At 41.6% G+C, this 25,935-nt stretch overlaps 1 protein-coding gene across 9 annotated transcripts in view; it reads left to right on the forward strand.

The window, feature by feature from the left end:
• Positions 1 to 25,935, forward strand: part of PTPRZ1 (protein tyrosine phosphatase receptor type Z1) — a 193,627-nt gene that overhangs the window by 73,751 nt on the left and 93,941 nt on the right. For all 9 annotated transcript variants that reach the window (XM_037888956.2, XM_037888951.2, XM_037888954.2 and 6 more), the window contains exons 3-6: positions 20,794 to 20,973; positions 22,736 to 22,887; positions 24,016 to 24,111; positions 24,366 to 24,432. In XM_037888956.2, the coding sequence (XP_037744884.1) occupies positions 20,794 to 20,973; positions 22,736 to 22,887; positions 24,016 to 24,111; positions 24,366 to 24,432 (495 nt within the window). The remainder of the gene's footprint in view (positions 1 to 20,793; positions 20,974 to 22,735; positions 22,888 to 24,015; positions 24,112 to 24,365; positions 24,433 to 25,935) is intronic.

Consider the following 25,935-nt stretch of genomic DNA (forward strand, 5'->3'; position numbering starts at 1 on the left):
ATAATAGTGCTATTGAAATATGACACAATTTCGGAAGAAGAATCTTTTATACTTCCATTGAAATTGATGTCACAATTCTAAAGGAGCCATTATAGTTTCAGTGGAAAAATGGGAACATAATGGTTCAAATGAAATTACACTGGGTCCAAATAAAATAATGCCATTTCAGTTCAAAAGGCTTGTAGGACATTTTTTGGCTTTCATCTCTTTGCTTATAACCTATTTTTGTATGTTTTCAAAATGCGAAGGTGAACTCTCACCCCCCCCTGCATCCACTGAATGCATCAGATGAAGTGAGCTGTAGCTCACGAAAGCTTATGCTCAAATAAATTTGTTAGTCTCTAAGGTGCCACAAGTCCTCCTTTTCTTTTTATTATTGAATGAGTTTCAGAATATTATGAACTATGATATGCTTTATGGGCCATAGAATTTCTAGAACCTAGTGTTTGGGATAAAAATCAGTTTACTTGGGCAAATGTTTATGTGTGTATACATGTACACGTGTGCAAGAATTCCATATGGCTCGATAGAATATTGCAAAGCAAAATTCACTCTCTCTTATTTGTATCCTTTTCTGTCCTCATGGCTTGTAAAATTAGCACTTTTTAAAAATTCCCTTATTCCCTGTAGAAGTATAGCACAGGTACATACAGAATCCTGTTAGATTAAATAGTTTTCATATGGTAACATATTGTTCTGGAGATTTGCATGTCTCCTTTATAAAATTTGAAGTTTCATAATGTGAGAAACTGAGGAGTAAAGAAATGGAATTATTTTCACGCTCCATGAGACATGTTTGTGCTGATGGCTACTGGGACTGACTAAGCAGTGATATGAGATTAAAACAGCACTGGATTATATTTGTCTTGCTTTGTTTTATTGCTGTCAAGTCCTTGCATTTCAGTAGCTTTAAGTTATTCCTGAAACTTGAGGCGAAGGCCATCTTTTTATTCAGGTGTCAATGTTGACCTTTTTCATGGCTATTTGTGAAATTTTGGCATACAAGACTCCTCTGCTGTCATTTATTGGTAATTTTTTTTCATGCGCTATAATAATAGGCCGTATCCAAAGCCCACTGAATTCATTGGGGGTCTTTCTACTTACTTCAGTTGGGTTTGGATCAGAACTTCTGTGACTGTGGGCAAAATAATAAATAACATTAGCTTTAATGATAGGCAAGTCCTAAAATAAACTACCTGCCTAGGTGACAGCAAACCACAGTAAATCAATAATATAACCTATCTGGTAACTAGAAAAAGTTCCTTTTGTGATTTTTGTACTAGAATAACTTTTGCATGGAATTAGACAAATTCGTGTTGCATTAACATTCAGGACCACTGTCTTAAATAAAGAGAAAATAAACACCATAACACGAGTAAAAAGATAAAATTAATACACTTGGAGGAGGAAACCCTGTTGTTTTTGTTGATCAGGAGAGAGGCTGAAGGAGGAGGAAAATGACATGGAGAGAGGTTTTGTTTTTGTTTTTTTTAGGTACATAGACTCATAGACTTTAAGGTCAGAAGGGACCATTATGAGCGTCTAGTCTGACCTCCTGCACAACGCAGGCCACAGAATCTCACCCACCCACTCCTGTAATAAACCCCTAACCTATGTCAGAGCTATTGAAGTCCTCAAATCATGGTTTAAAGACTTCAAGGTGAGAGAATCCTCCAGCAAGCGATCCGTGCCCCATGCTGCAGAGGAAAGCGAAAACCCCCTAGGGCCTCTGCCAATCTGCCCTGGAGGAAAATTCCTTCCTGACCCCAAATCCGGCGATCAGCTAAACCCTGAGCATGTGGGCAAGACTCACCAGCCACACACCCAGGAAACAATTCTCTGTAGTAACTCGGATCCTGTCCCATCATAGGCCATTGGGCATATTTACCGCTAATAGTTAAAGATCAATTAATTACCAAAATTAGGCTATCCCATCATACCATCCCGTATGACTGGAGAATTGCTAACATAGTTCCTATTTTTACGAAAGGGGAAAAAAAGTGATCCAGGTAACTAAAGGCCTGTTAGTTTGACATCTGTAGTATGCAAGGTCTTGGAAAAAATTTTGAAGGAGAAAGTAGTTAAAGACATTGAGCTCTATGGTAATTGGGACAAAATACAACATGGCTTTACAAAAGGTAAATCATGCCAAACCTACCTGACCTCCTTCTTTGAGAAGGTAACATATTTTTTAGACAAAGGAAACACAGTGGATCTAATTTACCTCGATTTCAATAAGGCATTTGATACGGTTCACATGGGGAATTATTAGTTAAATTGGAAAAGATGGGGATCAATATGAAACTTGAAAGCTGGATAAGGAACTGGTTAAAGGAGAGACTACAATGGGTCATACTGAAAGGTGAACTGTCAGGCTGGAGGGAGGTTACTAGTGGAGTTCATCAGGGATCGGTTTGGGGACCAATCTTACTTAATCTTTTTATTACTGACCTTGGCACAAAAAGTGGGAGTGTACTAATAAAGTTTGCAGATGACTCAAAGCTGGGAGGTATTGCCAATACAGAGAAGGACCAGGATATCATACAGGAAGATCTGGATGACCTTGTAAACTGGAGTAATAGTAATAGGATGAAATTTAATAGTGAAAAGTGCAAGGTCATGCATTTAGGGATTAATAACAAGAATTTTTGTTTTAAGCTGGGGCCTCATCAGTTGGAAGTAACAGAGGAGGAGAAGGACCTCGGAGTATTAGTTGATCACAGGATGACTATGAGCCGCCAATGTGATAGGCCTTGAAAAAAGCAAATGTAGTCTTGGGATGCATCAGGCGAGGTATTTCCAGTAGAGATAAGGAGGTGTTAGTACCATTATACAAGGCACTGGTGAGCCCTCATCTGGAATATTGTGTGCAGTTCTGGTCTCCCATGTTTAAGAAGGATGAATTCAAACTGGTACAGGTACAGAGAAGGGCTACTAGGATGATCCGAGGAATGGAAAACCTGTCTTATGAAAGGAGACTCAAAGAGCTTGGCTTGTTTAGCCTAACCAAAAGAAGGCTGAGAGGAGATATGATTGCTCTCTATAAATATATCAGAGGGATAAATACCAGGGAGGGAGAGGAATTATTTCAGCTCAGTACCAATGTGGACACAAGAACAAATGGATATAAACTGGCCATCAGGAAGTTTTAGACTTGAAATTAGGCAAAGGTTTCTAACCATCCAAGGAGTGAAGTTCTGGAACAGCCTTCCAAGGGGAGCAGGGGGGGCAAAAGACATGTCTGGCTTCAAGATTAAGTTTGACAAGTTAATGGAGGGGATGATACATCATTACCGGGGCCGGCTCTAGGATTTTTGCCGCCCCAAGCAAAAAACTTTTTGGCCGCTCCCACTTTTTTTTCGTGCCCCCCTCCGCCCCTGGCTCTGCCCCTTCCCAACCCCTTCCCCAAATCCTTGGCCCCACCTCCTCCCCTGGGCATGCCGTATTTCCTCCCCCCGTTGCTTCCTGCGGCTCCCCCCCGCAATCCCCCTCCCTAGCTCACCTCCACTCCGCCTGTTCCCCTGAACACGCTGCTGCTCCGCTTCTCCCTCTCAGGCGAGGGAGAGGCAGCGCGTTCGGGGAGCAGGCGGAGCGGAGGTGAGCGAGGGTAGGGGGAGCATAGGAAGTAACGGGGGGGGGGAGTGGAACCGCTCCCCGCTCCAGCTCACCTCCGCTCCACCACCGCCGCCTCCCCCAGTGCGCTGCCACTCGGCTTCTCCTCCCTCCCTCCCAGGTTTGCCGCACGAAACAGCTGTTTCGCACGCTGCAAGTCTGGGAGGGATGGGGGAAGAAACGGAGCGGCGGCAGCGCACTCAGGGGAGCAGGCGGAGGCGGAGCGGAGGCGAGCTGGGGCGGCGGGGGCACATTTCTAGGGGCGGCATGGCCGGCGCCGGAATGCGGCCACTAGAAATGTGCCGCTCCAAGCACCTGCTTGTTTTGCTGGTGCCTCAAGCCAGCCCTGATCATTGCAATGATCTATGTCTGTACTGGGGGGCAAGAATGGTGCCTCCTTGAAAATCTTTTCTAAACACTGTAGAATCTACCATATAATAATATGGAATGAGAAGGCAAAATTGCTTTTGTATATTTCAGTAGACTTCCTCTCTTTTGACCGTGAACTTTATTCTGCTTATAGTGATTTTCTCTCCTATGAAGATGTTTCATTGTGCTAATCTCCTTTGAATATATCAGCTATCACTTACTAGCTGGAGGACAAATGCTGCATTTGAAGCAGATGATCATCTCCCCCTCCTCCTTTGCTCCTGCTGATCAGAGGAAGAGAGCAAGGGCAAGTTGCCACTACTTTGTGGGAGAAGGGGGTAAATCCTTGGCTGCCAGTCTTGCATCTGGTCTGCACTGAAAGTGGAGATACGGCTTCCACAGCTTCTGCCCACCACCATCCTCAGCCCCTGATAGCCTACCTGGCTTTACTTTCAGTGGTGCTATCTATATCTTTCAGATTGGTTTCAGCCCACATGTTCCCTTCTAATGTTGTAGTTGCAATGCTAGAACACACACTAAAGATATATTTTAATAGCAGCAAATTGTGTTATCTTTAAAAAGTGATGTCCCTTTAAACTGTCTCTTTCATGGCCTAATTAAAAATTGGTGCATGCCTTGATTTCACATTTTCTTTTATTCAACCATTGTTCATTTCCAAGTACATCATGACTTGGAGGACACAGCTGTGCAAGGATGTAAAGGGGAAACTGCCCAGTTAATGACCCTCCCCCAGAAATATGTGGACAATACACAGCTACTCATTCCCCTCCCAGAGCAGGTGGGTAGAGCGTGAGCAGGGAATGAGTGATGCCTTCAGTTTTACCTTTGTTGCTGGCCACCACAGATGAGCTGACGGAGGGAGTGTCATAATTCATTACTGGTACTGGTAACAGGCTGTTAGTAGGCCCAAGGAGAAAGCAGGGAGGGAATTGTGTCTCATAGGGGCATCCCTAGTAACCCCCTGCTCAGGGCTGTGCCTAAAGGCAAAATCTAGCCCTGAATCTAAAAATGATGGAGAAGATTCAGCCTTCAGCTAGGCTATACCTCCAGTGAGGAGAGGCAACCTCATACATTGGAGATAACCTTAATTTTAAATGTTATAAATTATAAAGAAATGTGGCAGGAACAATAACATAATAGAAAGAATAGACTAATAATGATCTGGATGTTGGGAATGGATTGCACCCTCAGCAAGTTCACAGATGACACTAAGTTGGAGGGAGAGGTAGATAGGGTCCAGAGTGACCTAGACAAATTGGAGGACTGGGCCAAAAGAAACCTGATGAGGTTCAACAAGGACAAGTGCAGAGTCCTGCACTTAGGACAGGAGAATCCCCAGGCACTGCTACAGGCTGGGGACCTACTGGCTAAGTGGCAGTTCTGCAGAAAAGGACCTAGGGGTTACAGTGGCCGAGAAGACGGATATGAGTCAACAGTTTGTCCTTGTTGCCAAGAAGGCTAATGGCATATTGGGCTGCACTAGTAGGAGCATTGCCAGCAGATTGAGGGAAGTAATTATTCCCCTCTATTTGGCACTGGTGAGGCCACATCTGTAGTATTGCGTCCAGTTTTGGGTCCCCCACTGCAGAAAGGATGTGGACGAATTGGAGCGAGTCCAGCAGAGGGCAACGAAAATTATTAGGGGGCTGGGGCACATGACTTATCAGGAGAGGCTGAGGAAACTAGGCTTATTTAGTCTGCAGAAGAGAAGAGTGAGGGGGATTTGAGAGCAGCCTTCAGCTACCTGAAGGGGTTCCAAAGAGGATGGGGCTAGGCTGTTCTCAGTGGTGGCAGATGACAGAACAAGGAATAATGGTCTCAAGTTGCAGTGCGGGAGATCTAGGTTGGATATTAGAAAAAACTTTTTCACTAGGAGGGTGGTGAAGCACTGGAATGGCTTACCTAGGGAGGTGGTGGAATCTCCTTCCTTAGAGGTTTTTAAGGCCTGGCTTGACAAAGCCCTGGCTGGAATGATTTAGCTGGGGTTGGTCCTGCTTTGAGCAGGGGGTTGGACTAGATGACCTCCTGAGGTCACTTCCAACCCTAATTTTCTATGATTCTGTGATTCTTATACAATATAAAGTAACATGAAATACTTAGGAAAATAATAAACTGTAAATTACCATCACAATAAAATGTTTGTTTTTTAACAATACGCTGTGTCACCCCAAGAAAGAAGGAATCAATTCCACCTCTCCCTGGCTGCAAAGTCCAGCTTCACCCTGGCTATCCTGCCATTGCCTCTCTTCTGCTTGTGATGCTCCTTTGCTTTGACACTGCAGTGGCAACACCCCTTTCCAATAGGTCCAACTATGAATGGTAGCACGTCACCCAAAGAGCCATACCCGTTCCCCAGGCACTCAAAGGTTATTCCCTCTGTCAGGGATCAACCTCACCAGTCACATGCTCTGTGCCCCTCACAGCCAGGCTCTTTGCACATGCCCCTCATGGGCCAGGTTCCTCTAGCACAGCTTCCACTGGCCATTCGCCTTTCCACCCCAGCACCACCTCTTTTTGCCTCGTTCTTCTCTAACCACCTTCCAGCTGCCACAGCTCGAGCTGCCCTCTCGTTGACTGTCTCTCTCGCCAGGACATCATTCAATGCTGCTGCATCACGTGCTAATACCAGGGCCAGGGTTTCTACAATGATTCTTCTCCGTGTACAGTATTCAGATTCTGTTTGCAACTTCACAGCCTTGCTTATCTGCATTGTTAGAATGTTCCTCACTTGTGAAACCCTGTTAGTGGTTTGCAAACACAGATTGCTATGCATCTGTGGGTTAAAGGAAATCGTTTCCATAAAATATTAGTTCATCAGAAACATGAGGCACTAAGAGGTAACTAGAGCTTTCAATTTAGTGTACATATCTGCAAAATTAAATAAATACAATCAGAGGAGAGAATGCATTTTTTCTTTTTCTTTTTTTCTTTTTGCATATCTATATATCAGATGGTATTTTCACAAAACTCCGATTTGCTAATTACCTGAAAAAATATAATCTCTGTATTAATGAATGAAAGCCAAAAATGAATTACCATAAATACCTGGCAAGTGTGGGTCATGTGCTGCCACATTATCAGTTAGCACCACTCATGTGAAGGTTCGGAGGAAATAAAAGGAGAGTAGTCTGATTGACTTTCTCTAATGATCCCCCTCCTAATCTAAACAGCACTGCAGATAGATCTATAGTGATGACTGGTATCTCTCTGGTATACAAGTGTTTGATTATATACTTGCTAACCAGCCAGCAATAGCCAGTTTTGGAAGGATGTGAAGGAAGGCGAGGCGAACGAGCAAACTGTTTTTAAATTAAAAGAAAGTGTCCAGTGGCATTTATCCTTCTATGCATTGGGCTCAGTATTTTCCTCACCCTGACTCTGAATTATTATCAGACTGAGTCCCAGGCAGAAAAATCTCTAGGCTGGCAGTAATATCATAATGCTGATTGCAAATTTGCTTTTTATCCCTACAATTGTACTTAGGACTTAAACGTTTTATCCAGCGTGGGTGGTGTGGAAGGAGAAAGTTGGTTCTTGGTCATATCCAGCAGTGTCACTAATTTTTCAGTTTTTGTTCTGCTGAGCCATATCTCTGTGTCACTAGACACAGTGCAAGTGATGATTACATAGTTTTATTTATCTCGCATTGCGAGTGTCCTTGGGAATTTACAGACAAGTAAGATGACAAGGCTTCTGCCCTGAAAAACTAACAAACGTACTTATCTATGGTCTTGTCTATACTAGAGAGGTGTACTGCTTTAACGAATGTGAACACAGTTATATCAGTATCAAGGTACTTTATTCTGGTCTAGTTATTCTTAAATGGGAAAAGAAATAATCTATACCACCTTTACGTTAATGTAATTATGTTCACGTTAAGAGTATTGTACCAATATACCGTTTAAAATATTCCACCCTTGACCAACCTATTGTTATACTAGTAAAAACCTGTGTGTAGACCAGGCCTAGGTTCATGTTACAGAACTTTCAGGGCCTATGGGAGTGAACTTTCTTACAATAACTACAGCTATTTTGTATTCTATTATTTTAAAGCTTTTCTTCCAAACTGGTAGTTTAGGACTTTGGATCTCCAACTTCCTCTCTTAATCTGCAACACCTCATTTCCTAATCCTTGAGGGCATCTTTCCCCAGTGGCAATCACACTCAATTTGTGATGTTATACCAAAGCCACACTTTCTGGGGAGTTCTACTCAAAAGCCATGCTTTCTGGGGTGGGGGGGGGGGGGGTTCTGCTTCAGAGACACTGCAGAAAGCATTTGCAAAAAAAAAAGGAGTACTTGTGGCACCTTAGAGACTGACCAATTTATTTGAGCATAAGCTTTCGTGAGCTACAGCTTACTTCATCGGATACATACTATGGAAAGTGTAGAAGATCTTTTTATAAACACACAAAGCATGGAAAAAATACCTCCTATCACCCCACTCTCCTGCTGGTAATAGCTTATCTAAAGTGATCACTCTCCTTACAATGTGTATGATAATCAAGAAAGCATTGCTATCTAACACAGTGAAAGTACTAGATTTTGTGTGATTTGGAGACAACAAATGGCCCCTGTAGAATTTCCCAGACTTATTGACACCTTGAACTGGATTTCGCTCAAGGGCAGAAGATCATAGATACCCTTATATTCTGATAGCAGAGGTTGAGTTTACTAACTTGTTTGTGCTGGGTCATCCAGTAGATGTCATTTTCTCAAGGCAACCCATGATCGTTGTGTTGTTACAAGTCTTTATTTGTACATTACTTATTGTCTTGTGTCCAGAGGTTGAAGTACATTTTCACACAATACCGATACACTGATATGAAAACATGAAAAGGATAAATAAGCAGCTAAAATAAATACCAGACTATCTTTTCCAGTTCACTTGTCCTGACTGCATCAGGGACTGAAGTTGCCAGCCATCTAGGGGGTTTTGTTCATTTGTTTGTTTCATTTTAAATGCTGCATCCTGTGTTAGCAGCATAAAATATATCATTTTCCCTGCCCCTAGATATGTGCCAAATATATCTGTGGAATAACAGGCACAACTCACTAGATTCATAATTACTGACTTCAGTAATAGTTGAGCCTGCTTTATATGAGGGCTGAATTTTCCTGAATGCTTTTTACAATGTCATTAAAGTTTTGACTAGTGGTCAGACAATTGATCTTTGATATTACTGTACCTGACAAAGCAGTACTAGTTACTTTTGGTTTTGAACTCTTGACCTACTTATTGGCAGGCAGTTAGCATCTTGGAAAAGCCAGAAGAAATGAGACATTTGTAAGAGGCATAATCTAATTATCTGAGTCCAAAATGAGGCCCCAGGAACTCCTTCATTCTATTCCTGGCTCTGACCTGACTCCCTCTCTGGCTTTGGACAAGTCACTCAGCTGTTTAATGCCTAGATTTTTTTTTTTAAATCTGAATGGGTGAGGATAATTTTAAATTAGCGGGGTAGTGAAGCTGGGTGTTGGAAGGGGGTATTCTTAAGTAGTGGAGGTAGGAAGAAGCAGTGCAGGAGGGCAGAACTGTGGCAGGGAGTGGAGGAGAGCTCTTGCCTACTGAGGGAAATGGGGGAGAGGCACCCATAGCTGAGGTGAAAAAGAAGGGATGCAGCCTCAGCAGCTGGAGCTGGTGCTGGAGAAATGGACACCATAGAATGGAAGCAGCCTGGGAGCAGGAAGTGCAGCCCAGTAAGAGCTAGAGGAAAGTGCAGAAGGGAAGTCCAAACAAGGACTTCAACTACTCAGACATCTGTTGGCGAAAATAACACAGCAGTGCACAGATTATCCAACGAGTTCTTGGAATGTATTGGAGACATTTTTTTATTTCAGAAGGTGGAGAATGCTACTAGGGGAGATACTGTTCTAGATTTGATTTTGACAGATAGGGTGGCACTGGCTGAGAATTTAAAAATGGCAGACAGCTTGAGTAACAGTGATCAGGAAATGGTAGGGTTCATGATTCTAAGGAATGGTAGGAAGGAGAACAGGAAAATAAAGATAATGGATTTCAAGAAGGCAGACTTTAGCAAACTCGGGGAGTTGGTAGGTAAGATCCCATGGGAAGCAAGTCTAAGGGGAAAAACAATTGAAGACAGTTGACAGTTTTTCAGTTGGACAGATTGGATGTCTAACGTAGTGAATGCCAGTAAAAATGAGGTGGGATCAGAAGATGCTAAAATAGGGAAAGAAAAAGTTAAAAATTACTTAGACAAATTAGATGTCTTCAAGTCACCAGGGCCTGATGAAATACATCCTAGAATACTCAAGGAGCTGACTGAGGAGATACCTGAGCCATTAGTGATTATCTTTGAAAAGTCATGGAAGACGGGAGAGATTCTGGAAGACTGGAAAAGGGCAAATATAGTGCTAATCTATAAAAAGGGAAATAAGGACAACCCAGGGAATTACAGACCAGTCAGTTTAACTTCGGTATCCAGAAAGATATGGAACAAATAATTAAGCAATCAATTTGCAAACATCTAGAAGGTGATAAGTGACAGTCAGCATGGATTTGTCAAGAACAAATCATGTCAAACCAACCTGATAGCTTTCTTTGACAGGGGAACAAGCCTTGGGGATATGGGGGAAGCAGTAAATGTGGTATATCTTGACTTTAGTAAGGGTTTTGATACTGTCTCGCATGACCTCCTCATAAACTAACTAGGGAAATGCAACCTAGATGGAGCTACTATAAGGTGGGTGCAAAACTGGTTGGAAAACTGTTCCCAGAGAGTAGTTATCAGTGGCTCACAGTCATGCTGGAAGGGCATAACGAGTGGGGTCCTGCAGGGATCAGTTCTGGGTCCGGTTTTGTTCAATAGCTTCATCAGTTATTTAGATATTGGCATAGAGAGTACACTTATAAAGTTTGCAGATGATACCAAGCTGGGAGGGGTTGCAAGTGCTTTGGAGGATAGGATTAAAATTCAAAATGTTCTGGACAAACTGGAGAAATGGTCTGAAGTAAATAGGATGACATTCAATAAGGACAAATGCAAAGTACTCCATTTAGGAAGGAACAATCAGTTGCACATATACAAAATGGTAAATGACTACCTAGGAAGGAGTACTGCAGAAAGGGATCTGGGGGTCATAGTTGACCACAAGCTGAATATGCGTCAACAGTGTAACACTGTTGCAAAAAAAGCGAACATCATTCTGGGATGTATTAGCCAGAGTGTTGTAAGCAAGGTACGAGAAGTAACTCTTCCGCTCTACTCCGCACTGATTAGGCCTCAACTGGAGTATTGTTCAGAAAGGATGTGGACAAATTGGAGAGAGTCCAGAGAAGAATGATTAAAGGTCTAGAAAACATGACCTATGAGGGAAGATTGAAAAAATTGGATTTGTTTAGTCTGGAAAAGAGAAGACCGAGGGGGAACATGTAACAACCTTTTACATACTTGAAAACTGTTATCAAGGAGGAGGGAGATAAATTGTTTTTCTTAACCTCTGAGGATAGGACAAGAAGCAATGGGCTTAAATTGCAGCAAGCGAGGTTTAGGTTGGACATTAGGAAAAACTTCCTAACTGTCAGAGTGGTTAAGCACTGGAATAAATTGCCTAGGGAGGTTGTGGAATCTCCATCATTGGAGATTTTTCAGAGCAGGTTAGACAAACACCTGTCAGGAATAGTCTAGATAATACTTAGTCCTGCCATGAGTGAAGGGGACTGGACTAGATGACCTCTTGACGTCCCTTCCAGCCCTATGATTCTAAGTATGGAACTGGTGAGATGACCCTAGTGGGAAAAAGGAGCTTAAGTAGCAGGATGGTGTTGGGTAGATCCCAAGTTCATATGCAGTATTGTTGTAGCTGTGTCAGTCCCAGGATATTAGAGAGACAAGGTGGGTGAGGTAATATCTTTACTGGACCAACTTCTGATCGTGAAAGACAAGCTTCTGCTAAATGTTGGTTTTATTCTGAGAACATAACAACGGCCATGCTGGGTCAGACCAAAGGTCCATCTAGTCCAGTATTCTGTCTTCTGACAGTGGCCAGTGCCAGGTGCCCAAGAGGGAATGAACAGAACAGATAATGATCAACTGATCCATCCCCTGTTGCCCATTTCCAGCTTCTGGCTGACAGAGGCGGTTGACACTATCCCTGACCATCCTGGCTAATAGCAATTGATAGACCTATCCTCCATGAATTTATTTAGTTCTTTTATGAACGCTGTTATAGTCTTGGCCTTCACCACATCCTCTGGCAAACAATTCCACAGGTTGACTGTGGGTTCTTGGTACCACTGGGTAGAATTATTCTGCTCTAATAGAATTGTTTAATATCACTTACTTTAAAAGTAATAAGATTGTAAGATTTTAGCTAAGGCAGTTCCAGTATTACTAATTGCATAGAATGTATATCCTTAATCTCTCTTATGTGTGCAGTATACGCTTCTAAAAATAAAGGGGAGAAGAAAAGATGGGAAGTAAGGAAGAAAACTGGGTAGGACGGAATTAAAGAAAAGATGGAAAAACCTCCATATCCCTTCTCTATTCTCTTTCATCTGTCACTCAAGTTTAAAAATAAAGTCTTCTAGGGTTCCATTTCTTAGATAATAGGGAGAGGGGTACTAAAGAAAACCTAAAGTAGTTTCAAGTGCCTCTTCCATAACTGTTTTTCTACGGTCCCGTTCCACTCATGCTGAGCTGCCTATGCCAGAAGCAGTATTTCAGATGACTGACAAGAGGGACGGTTCAATTTGGGAATAGAGTCAAACTAGTTATTTTATATTATATAGTTCTCCCATCCCTAATCCCTACAACTATGGCTCTAATCTTTTAGTGTTTTCAAAATTTATGCCTGTGAAGTGAGAGTGGCCTCTCCACCTTGACATATTTGCAAAGCATTTCTCCACTAGTAGCTGCTGTTAATACTAACCCATCTTACATTGCCTCAGGGCAGACATACCTCCATTCAAGAGAAACATGAACTTAATCAGTTACATACTCTGGTAGTTTTGACCTATGGTACCTTACTAAAATGTAGTCTTGGGAAAATGGAATTTCCCAAATTAAAAACCCTCCTTCCTAATGTATTTCTTTCTGGCATACTTTGGTTTCCTGGGAATGATAATTATCTCAACCTCTTGTTTCTTGCACAAATATGTCCATTCTCCGTAATGTGCTGAAATTATATGCAATATGTGTTCCTTGTTTCAGAACCATATTCCTTTGGCTTCAGATTTGAATCTGAAGTTCTTTGTGCATAATGTTTCCCAAGCAGCACTGATACATGATGAGTGAACCACAAGTCGTATACCATCACTGTGTACATGTGGATACAATGTACATCGAGACGGTTTACAGCCATGACTGTATGTGCATAGCAGTGCATCAACCCTCTGAAAAGCACCTCTTCTGTAGAGTTGCAGAGGGTACCACAGCCTAGTTAATTTCCTAGCTAGTCTTTTGAAATCCTGTGCACTTTTTTAGCTAGCTCTAGATGTTTCATGCACTATCATCTGACGGATGTTTTTTCCTTTTGGTATTTTAACACAAGGCAAGAGTGATTTTGGGGGAGTGGTCTGCTGTGCAATAATATATTATGGGCCAGATTTCAAGGGAGCTCAGCAGACAAGGGTAGATCACAGAGTCAGTAGCTACAGCTATCAGTGGAGAGATGGCATCCCAGAGAGTAGAACTGCTTGGGAATCTTTCTGAGAAAATGTTTTTTCATAAGAAAAATACTGATTCATCGAAGCCCAAACTTTTCCTGGAAACTTGCTTGTTTTGACTAAACTTTCCTTGGGAGAGTTTCTCAGGTCCAGGATGGAATTGAGAGAATGGGAGTGGGCACGTGGGAGACCAGGTTCAAATCTCTCCTCCGAATCATTGAGAGAAAGGACTTGAACTTGGGTCTTCCACATCCCACGTAAGTGTCCTAACCACTAGCCTATTAGCTGTTCAGGGGATGTGTCTCTCTCTCCCTCCATTTTCTGTGAAAAAAATTCGAAAGGTCTTATTGTTGTTCTGCATCCAAACAAAAACAAGTGTTGAAATCTCAAAATTTTTGGTGAAATGGAATTCCTTTTATTCCTGGCAGCCCTAAATGGGAGCAGGGAAGGAGCAGAATTGAACATGAGACTCAGCTAGGGAGAAGGACTAAGAGTCAGCTGTGGAGATTTTTTTTCCCCAGAACAAGAACAACGATGATAGTGATATAAGCAACCTTTCTTGTAGCTTGTTACCTGTTTTGCTCGCACTGATTCTCAATCATTGTGAAGCTTCAGATATGTCTCCACAGATGACCACTTTGACTTACATTTTCTCCTTCGGGCCTGCCTCAGTTTCACAATGAAGATTATTATTTTCCTCAGGTTTCTTCTCAGCAAAGCATAGTTTTGCAAAATTATTTTCTTACCTTCAGTTTTCATAATTTTTTCAAAATAGCTGGAATTGCTTTGAAAAAGCAATTTCTGTGATTTTACACCAACTGTGATTTTACACCACAGCACTTAGGTTTAAACAATCTGCTGTTTTGCTGAATATCTTGGAGTTGATGGGGTTTTGTTTATTTGTTGAACTTCTACAAATCATCTAAACTGTGGTAGTTTCACCAATTTTCACTTTCAATACCTACACCAATACTTACATGTAATAGTGCTATCTCTCAGGCATACGCATATGAATTGGACCATCAAGCTTGAACTCCTGTTCTCTTTGCAGTTTGTCTGTGATTTGCTTTATATTTAACTCTTAATGCTATTCGATCAATTATGTAAGATCTCTGTAGTTGCTTATCTATGAAATGAGCACATCAGATGTCACTTCTTATTACTGTGTTCAAATAATATTCCTCATAAAGCTCATTCTCCTTTTGAAGAGAAGTATGCATCAAACTTTTGCAAACTATTTTGCCAATTTTGTCTTCCTCCGGGTCAATATCAGTTGCTTGTGATTCTGCAGTTGTAAGCAGCGATATTGCTCTTTGTTTATCTAGCATTTCAGTTGCATCAACTGCTGTGATATAGAGAAGAAAAGTCTGTTTGAAAGTTTTCCAATTACTGTTCATACTTCCTACCATGCGCAGTGAATGTGGAGGCTTGATTAATTCATCGTAGTTGGAAGTCTTATCTCTTCTTCAGTTGCACGTTTGAAAATGCCTTTTCTTTCATTCTTCTGGATTTCACTTAACATTCATGGCACCATACAAAGATCAGTAATTTTTTCTCAACTAGAGAGCAACAGGGAGACTTTGTGCTTTTCCTTTATTCACAACAGGAAGGAGATCATCCTGTAACAGTAACTATGTGCAACATATCATTGGAAAGCTATCAGTACAATTCAGTAACTTTCTCCCAGGGCATCAGGGTTCACGCACAGTAGAATTTTGGTAACTGAAAGCGGGTAGGCAGTAAAGCTGGTTGAAAAAAAGTCACAAAAACTTTCCTTCACAATTTGTCCTTTGTTTTGGGTATTTTTTTTTTTAAAAAAGGTAATTCTTTTTTTCCCCAGCCAGCTGTAGCAGGTTGCGCAGGGCCCTTACTGGGAGGGGAAAAAAATATGTGCTTCCTTTCCCTCTCCTGCCCATGCATCCTCACTTACTCTGACTTTCCCAAGCCACCTGGGCCCTTTCCCTCCCACACATTCTCCAGCTATACTCCTTCCTTGCCTAGCCAAGCAGCCAGCCACCATCCCTTCCTGTGTCCCCAGCCTTCTGTCCTCTCTCTTTTGCCAGTCATACTTCCTCCTTTTTCATGACACCACCCTCCATCCTTTCCTGTTTACTTCAAGTTCCTCCCCTTTACCTTAGGACTGGAGGGTCTAACTGTCTTTGCTGGGCCTTAGTGATGCTGCACTACTTAGAGCCAGTTTCCTATTTAATGGCACTGATTCCAGGCAGTATGGAGGATTTATAACCATTCTGTGCTTCCTGGGGTACTGTAGGATTATTATTAGCATTGTTATTAATTTAGCTTTCAGGATTTGTTATGCTCTGTGCTGTCTCAGGCTCCAGTAACAAGGCAATCCTTTACTCAAAGAGCTTACATTCTAGATGACAAATACAGCAGCACAAAACATGCTGGAAAAACTAGAGGAAGGAGTTGCCATATATTATGGGTTCATTTTTAATTTTTTTTAAATGTTTTGATTTTAATTGTAGGCTTCATAGATGATGTGAAGCTTTAGAGGGGATTCGAATGAAGAGAGGCTAGGGGCTTGTTGCACTGGCACTGGGAGGGAAGAAAGTGCAAAGAAGACAGCAGTGGGAGAAAGAAACCGTGGAGGCCTCATATCTGGCATCACTGGGAGGAAAAAAAGAGGATGAGGGGAATGCAGCAGGGCACAACATCCAACAGTTTGCCAGGGCAGAGTTTTGAAGATGAGGACTAGAAGTTAAAAGTTGTTGCAGTGAGCAAGGGGAAGCCAGTGCAATGATTCAGCAGAGGATAGTGGCACACTGTGATTGATGGGGAGAAAGAACATTTTAGCTGTGAAATGGATATTGAGGAAACCAGAGAGGACTAGGAAGAGGATACAGTACTGAAGGGGGGAGATGACAAGGGTATGGACAACTGATATCTCCATACAATCGGAAACAAAGGATCAGACTTTTTAAATGTTGTGGAGAAGGAAGTGGCAAGAGCCTGGATGCTCATATGAGGAGAAGGAAGGGAAGTGTCAGCAATGACACAAAGACTGCAAGCCTTAGAGAATGGGAGGATGGTGGACAAAAGAGAGAAATAAGAAGCTCAGCTGAGCCTGAACTGGAGATAGGCTATCCAGGTAAGGTGTAGGAGAGAAAGGTGCACCTGCAAACTAAACAGGGTAGAGCAGGAAAGGACTGGTTTTAAGTGATAAATTTGGGAATTGTCAGCGTAGGGCAGAAACTATGGAAGCTGTTTGAGTCTCCCTGGAGTAAGGAGAAGAGGAGGGAGTGAAGGACAGAAACATGTGGGACTTCTACAGAGGAGGTAAGCAAGGGAGAATAATCTATCAACAAAGATGCTGTGAAAAGAGCGCTAATGAGGGGACAGGGCCACAAAAGTCAGAGGAGGACAATGAAAGAGATGTCAGCCACAAGCAGTATCTTTGGGGGACCACACTGTATTAAGGGTATGAATGGTTTATGTATGCAACTCAAGGCGGGCGGGTGCAGAGTCAGGAGGTTTGCCATAGGTGAATCACTCAAATTGTAAACACCTCCAGAGAGATACCACCCTTGGGGAGTCTTGCATATGCTGGTTCAAACTGGACTTCTTAGAGACCAACAAATAACTACAGGGCTTTTGGCATAAAAAGGTTGTGTTTAAACTGACTCAGGGCTGTCTTTCTGATCCAGCAAATGGACAGGACCTTCTGTCCAAATGATCATTTACGGAAGGAAAAGACTTGGGCCTGCTAAGGCCCCACAAGACTGATGGGGTAAGACTCTGGTAAGCTTTTAGCATGCATACAGGAACTTCTGTTGTTTTTATATGCATTTTCTCTTAAATGCTTTTAGCTGAAGAATAAATATGCTTGCTTGGAAATAGGTGTGTGGTAACTTCTAACTGCTGGCAATATACTGTTCATAGCGCTCTGAGAGAAAGCAAAGCACAGATGCTGGCCTTCAGGCAGTATGGCTTGCTGGGGATATCCCAGTGTAAGGCAGGGAGTTCTGCAGCCTGAAAACCTCTGGTCAGAGGAGGGCGGGGGAGGGGGGGAGAGAGAAAGATGCAGATCTCCAACCCAGAGAAGTGGGAGCTGCAAAACTCGAGAGATCATGGGGGAGGGGGGACATAAGCGCTCTTTCCTTGAATCTGTGACAACAGGGCACAAAATTCAGGGGAGGACGGTATGTTAAGGAAGAAGAGAGAGGATGATCAACATTACCAAAAACAACAGAAAGGTCAAGGTAGAGACCCTGAGACATAGTAGAGCTAGGAAGAGTTGTCTGAGACTTTGGTGAATGCAGTTTAAGCAGAGTGGAAAAGGTGAAAACTGGATTGGTATAGATCCCAGACTGAGTTAAAGGAGAGTAAATGGATACCGTTGTTGTAAACAATCAATAGTCAAAGACAAGTAGAATGGTCAGGTTTGAGTCTTTTGAAAAAGAGGGACACTAGGGCATTTTTGAGGGGGAAAGAGGTTGACCATAATTATATGCCTTATGAATTTTTACTGAGGCATTGAGCTACTGTGCATGCATATTTAAATGAGGAGACTGGCAACAAGTGATGCAGTATAAACAGGGTCTAGAAGAGATGATGTCTAGACTATGGGAGTTGCAGGCAAGGATTCCCACAGAAGGCAATTGGGAAGAGGAAGTGCTACTGGGGGAGGGGAAGTTGTAGGCTGGCATGAAGTTGGTGTAGGCTGGCCAGCCAGCTGGCCAATTAAATTGAATCTGGGACAAAATTGGCGTCAGTAATATCAGCCAGGAAACCTGTACTGTTCCTAAAAAACAGAAAAATCCTGGTAAAGTGCATAGTCAGTTCACCCTAGATATATAACTGATATGGTATTGTGGAATAGATATTGGACTTGACTTGAACTTTCTTGGCTGTAAATGCAATCACCTTGGACATTCCTATTAAGTAGTAATATGGACTAGATGGCCTCTTGAACTCCCTTCCAGCCCTACATTTCTCTGCTTCTGCATGCAGATGGTATTTTGAATTCCCCATTGTCATTGTTTTACCACAAGAAATGCCTATTTACTGTGCCCAGAATCCTCTGAAGGAAGTTTTGAGAGTGGAATGTTAGCTCCATGCCTCATGTTCTATTTTTTCTTAAAAAAATTCTACAAGACTGCAAGATATTACCTTGCAATAGGAAATCCCATCAAAGGTCACCATTAGTCATTTTAGAGATTGTCCACTAAAAGGAGTATGCATGTTTGGATAGGACTGGAAGTTTAGACAGGTTGGCATTCTCCAGTGGTCATGTACTTAGTATGAAGCTATAACCCCCATCTCCAGAAAATCTAAAACTACATTCGCAAAAAGAAAAGGAGGACTTGTGGCACCTTAGAGACTAACCAATTTATTTGAGCATGAGCTTTCGTGAGCTACAGCTCACTTCATCGGATGCATACTGTGGAAATCGCAGAAGACATTATATACACAGACACCATGAAACAATACCTCCTCCCACCCCACTCTCCTGCTGGTAGTAGCTTATCTATTATAAAAATAAGCTATTACCAGCAGGAGAGTGGGGTGGGAGGAGGTATTGTTTCATGGTGTCTGTGTATATAATGTCTTCTGCGATTTCTACAGTATGCATCCGATGAAGTGAGCTGTAGCTCACGAAAGCTCATGCTCAAATAAATTGCTTAGTCTCTAAGGTGCCACAAGTCCTCCTTTTCTTTTTGCGAATACAGACTAACACGGCTGTTACTCTGAAACCTAAAACTACATTGTGAGCTCTGTTTAGTTTGCTTGGATATTGCAGCTGACAGTTTCATCTGTCAAAATTTCAGAGCAGTACCTACATTACTTATGCACAGTTAGGTGATGTCAGTACCCTATTTAACTCAGTTTCCTGAATTATTTAGTTCGAGATTGACACACAGACAGATAGATCAATCAGTCTGATTGTAGAGTTTTATACCACTGGCCGTTGTCACGGCTGCAAAACTACTGCACCTCTGACCCCCTTCTCTGACCACTCATTGCACCACTCTCTAGCATGAGGCCTCGTGCTTTGACCTCCTTGGAGTAGAAGCACACATTTCTCCCACTCTTAGATCAGGTGTTAGACTACAGCACTCTGTGGATGAACCAAGCTTACCCTCACCAGGTCATACTGGACTTGGTACCTGCAGCTCTTCCCTTTGGAAGCTTTTGGCCAGCATTGAAAAGTGACCACAAACTGCCTTCTTAAAACAAAGTATTGTTTAATCTTAACAACAGAAACAAGGCAAAGTATAAAAGTAGAGGCTTTTAAAACAATAAACAGTCTATACACGTGCCGAAAGGTTGAGGCAGGCCTGTCTTACCCCAGCTCATTGGCCTCTGGGGCTCAATCTGTTCCTCTACAGTCACTGTCTGCCCTGTCCTTGAGGGCCTGTCTTTTTATCTTGCCAAAGTTCCTTGTTTCAGTATTCATGGGCTAACCCCCACTTACAACAGATGAACAGAAAGACCATATATAATATTCATCAGTTATTACAGATCACCTCCAAATCCTCCACGCTCATTACCATGTTATCGGAGTGCCTTCCATTTATTCCAATAGTAATAACAAAGTCATTAGCAGACTTTGTGGAATCATAAAGTCTCTGTCATGTCTCCCTTTCAGTGGTTAAAAATTCTGCTTGGGGTGGGGATTTTGTTTTTGATTTTTTTTTTTAGATGTTATTAATTTCCTCTTTTTGTGTTGTGGCTGCAGTGCTTTATTCGGTACAAGAAGGTGGCAGTGTTATAAGCGCCAGTCTTATAGTGTACAAGTTTTTCAGCGAAGAAGGTTTTGCAGCATTTCCTAAAGATGATCAGACTCTGGATTCGCTTGACCGCCTCTGGATGTTTGTTCCATTCCTATATTACATATTTTAGCATATACTTTGTGTGTTTGTGTGATCTGCTATGTCATCAGTCCATGATCATTTCACCTTACTCTTTGTACATGATTTTTTTAGATGGCCTAAAAAGGTGATTCTCTATGTCTAATATCTCGGATGTAAGTCATATGTATTGCATATTACCATGTAAATGAATACTAAGAAAGGCAAGATTTCTGCCAAGCTATTACATTCTATATTTTACCTTTTCCACGTGCAAAAAATAAGAGTACTAGCTTGCAAGTTCATGTTTACCTATAAGGTTTGCCTGTTATGTTTTGATGTTTAGGAACTATGAACCAAAAGAACTGGGGGAAGAAATATCCAGCATGCAATGGTGCCAAACAATCTCCTATTAATATTGATGAAGATCTTACCCAAGTAAATGTAAATCTCAAAAAACTTAAATTCCAAGGTTGGGAAAAGGAAACTTCAGAAGACACTTTCATTCACAATACTGGCAAAACAGGTAAAATGTCCGGTTTCATGTTTTGAGTTAATTGGGAGTCATGAAAGTGAAATGTGGTGTATAGCTCAGGTTTTTTAATTATATTTTTCTTTTTCTTTTCTTTTCTTTCTTTTTTTTTTTTGTTTTTAAGCCTTTGCATTTCTGATTTTAGCGTTTAGGCAAAAGCCAGGTGTGACAGCAGCCAAGCGTAATAGAAAGTCACTAAAATAAAGAAAACAAATGGAAATTATGTGCACGGTTAGAAATAGCCAAAGTAATCACATCATTAGTATCATCCCATAATGAGTACTTATTGAAGCTAAATAATAATTTAACATTTGCCACAAAATAATAATTACTAATAATAATGCCTGTTCTGGAAGATGCAATTAAGATACAAAAATCATTTTTAATGTATCATGAATAATCAGCCAATCACCAGTAAGTAGTTCATAGGATTACTTAGTGTTTACTGAGCCAAGGTTGCTATTTGGATCTAGAGCTGTAGTGATCAAAAGCTGTTTGGCTGTTGGAGAAGTGGGGGGTGGTGGTCTTTTGTTTCAGGCACAGGATTTGGAGTAAGGACATTTTGGTTCTATTCTTGGCTCTGCCATATTCTTCCTGTATAATCCTGGACAAGTCATTTAACTCCCCTGTGCCTCCATTTCCCTATTTGTAAATTAGGCAATTAGTTCTTCCCTACCTTACAGGAATGTTCTGAGGATAAATTCTTGAATGCTCATGAAAGTGAACTGAGATCCTTCTCCGTTGTAGAAGTTCAAAGTATTTTAAAGGAGCAGCATGGCACTCCAGCCAAACCTCCTTCAGCTTTCTTCATGGCACTGCACTGAGGGAATTTATGAAACTGAGAATCCACTGCTGTTATGTGTGGCAAGAAGAGAGTACAATACAGATCATCTAGTCCATCCCTCTGCCAGTGTAGGATTATTCTCCGCAACATATCTGTGTTCAGCTCTTTTTCCAGTTTATTTATAATTCTCTGCAGAGACAGAGCTTCCACCACATCCTTTGGGAGACTATTCCACAACCTTGTATATCTCAGTCAGGAAATGCTTCCTGGTATCTGGCCTACATTTTCCTTCCCTTTGGCCACATCTACACGAAAAGTTAAAGTGCCTTAACCACATCCCATCCCCCACCCTGGGAGGATACTGTCATTCAGGAGTAAAGTGCCTTTAATCTGTTGTCACTTTATCCTCCTCCAAGGAGTGTCCCGTGTCCTAGTGTAGACAAGCCCTAAGTGTTACCTCATTATTTCTAGTTAACCCCCTTCTACCATGCTCAGTAAATTCTCTCTCTCTCTCCCTCCCTCCCCATTTGTTTTATCAACACATCCACACTCCGGAAGGTCTATATCCTAGGATTACAAAGAGAGGCCGTTAGGGTTTTGTTTTCTTTTCTTAGAAGGAAGGCTTCACTGGTAGGCCAGCTTTCTTGAGCTTTTGTTTAATGTAAGGCTATGACAGGTTTCAGATGGATTACAAAAGAATGGATTATGAGAGTGCATTAAAGTAATTCCGCTCCCCATATGTCTATTTTATTAATCAAAGTTTGAAATGAAGTAAAATACATTTCATTTTGTTATTAGTGGCTATAAATCTCCCAAATGGTTTTCTTTCTTAGCTGAATAATCCACATGCTGTCAAGCTGTTTATGAAATGTAAGGAGAACCAACATATGTTCACCTTTTAGCTAGTAATGTTGATGTATTTGAATTTGAAATGCACACACATGCTCATTGACCATTTTTTTTTCTCTTTAGTGGAAATTAACCTGACAAATGATTATTATGTCAGCGGAGGTGGCTTAGAAACAGTATTTAAAGCAAGCAAGATAACTTTTCACTGGGGAAAATGCAATATATCATCAGATGGATCAGAACATAGTTTAGAAGGACAAAAATTTCCTCTTGAGGTAATGAATTGTAATAGACTCAATATTGTACAGTCCTGCAAATAATCAAGTTACTTGTTAAAGAATCATTTGATTAGGGTACACTGTGTGTATATAATCCTCCTTCAAATGCAAATGAGTAATATTTACATTTTATGTTTGCAAATATGAATCAAGGCCTGAGCCAAAGAACATGGAAGTTTTGCCACTGACTACAGTAGCCTCTGAATAAGGTCCTTACTGTACAGTTGTATTTAGTTTGCCATTCTGAAAATAAAGTGTGCATTTTCAAATTCAGATTTGCTCAGGAGAGATGAGCACACATCTTGGTATTAAATACAGGGTCTAATCCTGCAAACTGAATATAGGCACAATTGCCACAGATGATCAAATACCTGAGAGTTACAGTAAACTTCATGGACCCATTCATAGTCTATTATAATAAGTTACAAAACAGTATATATCTCTGAGGGGACAAATGGAGGGATGGGGTTGCTGGGGTCCTCTCTTCCTCTCTTCTCCCCAGTTCCATGAAGAACTGTTAGGCACAAACTTTCACTGTGGCCAGTGCAGTCCATTCAATCTTCTTGACTTCATGACCCATTTGGACTTGCCATTCAAGCTCCTACCTTATCTTCCATCCTGCCAGGACGTCAGGGAGCAGAGCCTCCTCTGAAAACATGGGAAGAGGGGTGGAGTCACAAACTCTGCCCCAAGGTAGGGAGCCAGGTTTTGGTTGTCCAAGGAGCTACCCCTGTGGTGGAAGAGCGAGGGTATGAGGATTTAGAGCCTGACGCAAGCATACAGCTCCAGCCGACTCCAGGCTGCAGGAGAGACCAGATCAAAGATTTGGTTGTATTACCAATACATCTCTACTTTTAGTTCGGGGTAGATACAGTGGGTGAAATCCTGTCCTCCTGAAGTCGATAGTTTTGCCATCAGCTTCACCAAGTAAGTTTTCAGGCAATGGATGAGAGAACTACAGAAGAGGCATTTATTAAAATTAAAGTTTGTTACTGCTTCAAGATTTTTCTCAGAGTAGGAATATCTGAAATAAATAATTGTATTGTTTAAATTCTTTTAAAGATTTTTTTTCTATCATGTAATGTATACCTCTGAAAATTGAAGATCTAATCTTTATATTTACAGATGCAAATCTACTGCTATGATGCAGATCAGTATACAAATTTTGAGGAGGCAATTAAAGGAAATGGGAAGTTAAGAGCTTTATCAATTTTATTTGAGGTAACCATTTTGTATAGCTCTGGCATTAACTTTGCTTTGAAATATAGCAAATATCCAATCTGAAGCTAAATGGTTCTGGTATATATAGTAATCACATTAATATATATTTCTAATTTGTTTTGCACAAAAAACAATTGGGCAAATATGTTTGATTTCTCATCTTTAAATCCTGTATTGCCTATTCAGTTAATGTATAACTTTCATTTTTTTATTAAACCCTGTTTTTAATAAAGTGCACAATGTCTCTTGAACAGGTTGGCCTGGAAGATAATATGGATTATAATGCAATCATCAAAGAAGTAGATAGTGTTAGCCGATTTGGTGAGTTTATCTTCTTGCTTGATTGGTTATTTGTTGGGCCAAATTCTGCTTTTGAACATGCATGCAAAACTTATTGAAGCAATTGGGAACCATAAACCTCCCAAAGCTGGGTTCGGTCACTTTTGTTAAAACCAAAATAAAAAATGTCACAAATTTGTTATTTCCCCCAAAAAATTATTACTTGAAAAAAACTGGAAGAGCCTGAGACACAAAGTGAATACATTTAACTTTTCCAAGGCCTTTGCTACACTTCCAGTGTTTGGTCAAGAGAAATTACCAATTTATTCATTACGGTTTCTTAGTCGTATATGTCTGAGTTTTCCGTGCAATTTGTAGGACAAATACAACTATTGTAGCAAACAAAGATCTGGCTTACAAGACTAGTTCTGGGAACAGAGTGAGATTTTATGAATGTCAGTATTCAATAGAGTCAGGGGGCTATATTCCACTTTCAGTGACGCTGATGTCAATCTGAAATAACTCAGTCAGTTTCCATGAAATTACTTTACATTTACACTGGTGTCATTCAGAGCAGATTTCAACTCATTGTGTGAATGCTTTGCTTTTTAAAAAATTGTCTATTCATTTACATCAGAGCATGGTGAGTAGAGGATGGTGCATCAGGAGACCTAGTTTCTGTTACTTACACAGTCTCACTGCGGCCCCAATTGAGAAAAGCATTTAAGCACATGAGTGAGGATTCTTTCCTAAATCAGGGCCAATGACCTTGGGGAAGGGTATGTCTACACTACGAAATTAGGTCCAGTTTATAGAAGTCGATCTTTAGAAAGCGATTTTATACAGTCGATTGTGTATGTCCCCACTAAGCGCCTTAAGTTGGTGGAGTGCGTCCTCAATATCGTGGCTAGCATCAACACACGGAGTGGTGAACTGTGGGTAGCTATCCCACAGTCCCTGCAGTCTCTGCTGCCCATTGTAATTCTGGATTAGGCTCCCAATGCCTGATGGGACAAAAACATTGTCGTGGGTGGTTCTGGGTACATGTCGTCAGTCTCCCCTCCCTCCCTCCGTGAAAACAATGGCAGACAATCGTTTCGCACCTTTTTTCCTGGATTACCCATGCAGATGCCATAGAACAGCAAGCATGGAGCCCGCTCAGCTCAGCGCTGCTGTTGCGAGCATTGTAAACACCTCACGCATTATCCTGCAGTATGTGCAGAACCTGGCTAAGAGACACCAGCACGAGGACGGTTGTGAGGAGGACGTGGACACAGACGTTCCTGAAAGCATGGGATGTGGTAATTGGGACATCATGGCAGCAGTGGGGCAGGTTGATACAGTGGAACGCCGATTCTGTGCCCGGCAAACAAGCACAGACTGGTGGGACCACATAGTGTTGCAGGTATGGGATGATTCCCAGTGGCTGCGAAACTTTCACACGCGTAAGGCCACTTTCCTGGAACTTTGTGAATTGCTTTCCCCTGCCCTGAAGTGCAGGAATACCAAGATGAGAGCTGCCCTGACAGTTGAGAAGCAAGTGGT

The sequence above is a fragment of the Chelonia mydas genome, chromosome 1 (genome assembly GCF_015237465.2).
Source record: "Chelonia mydas isolate rCheMyd1 chromosome 1, rCheMyd1.pri.v2, whole genome shotgun sequence".
Lineage (NCBI taxonomy): Eukaryota > Metazoa > Chordata > Testudines > Cheloniidae > Chelonia > Chelonia mydas.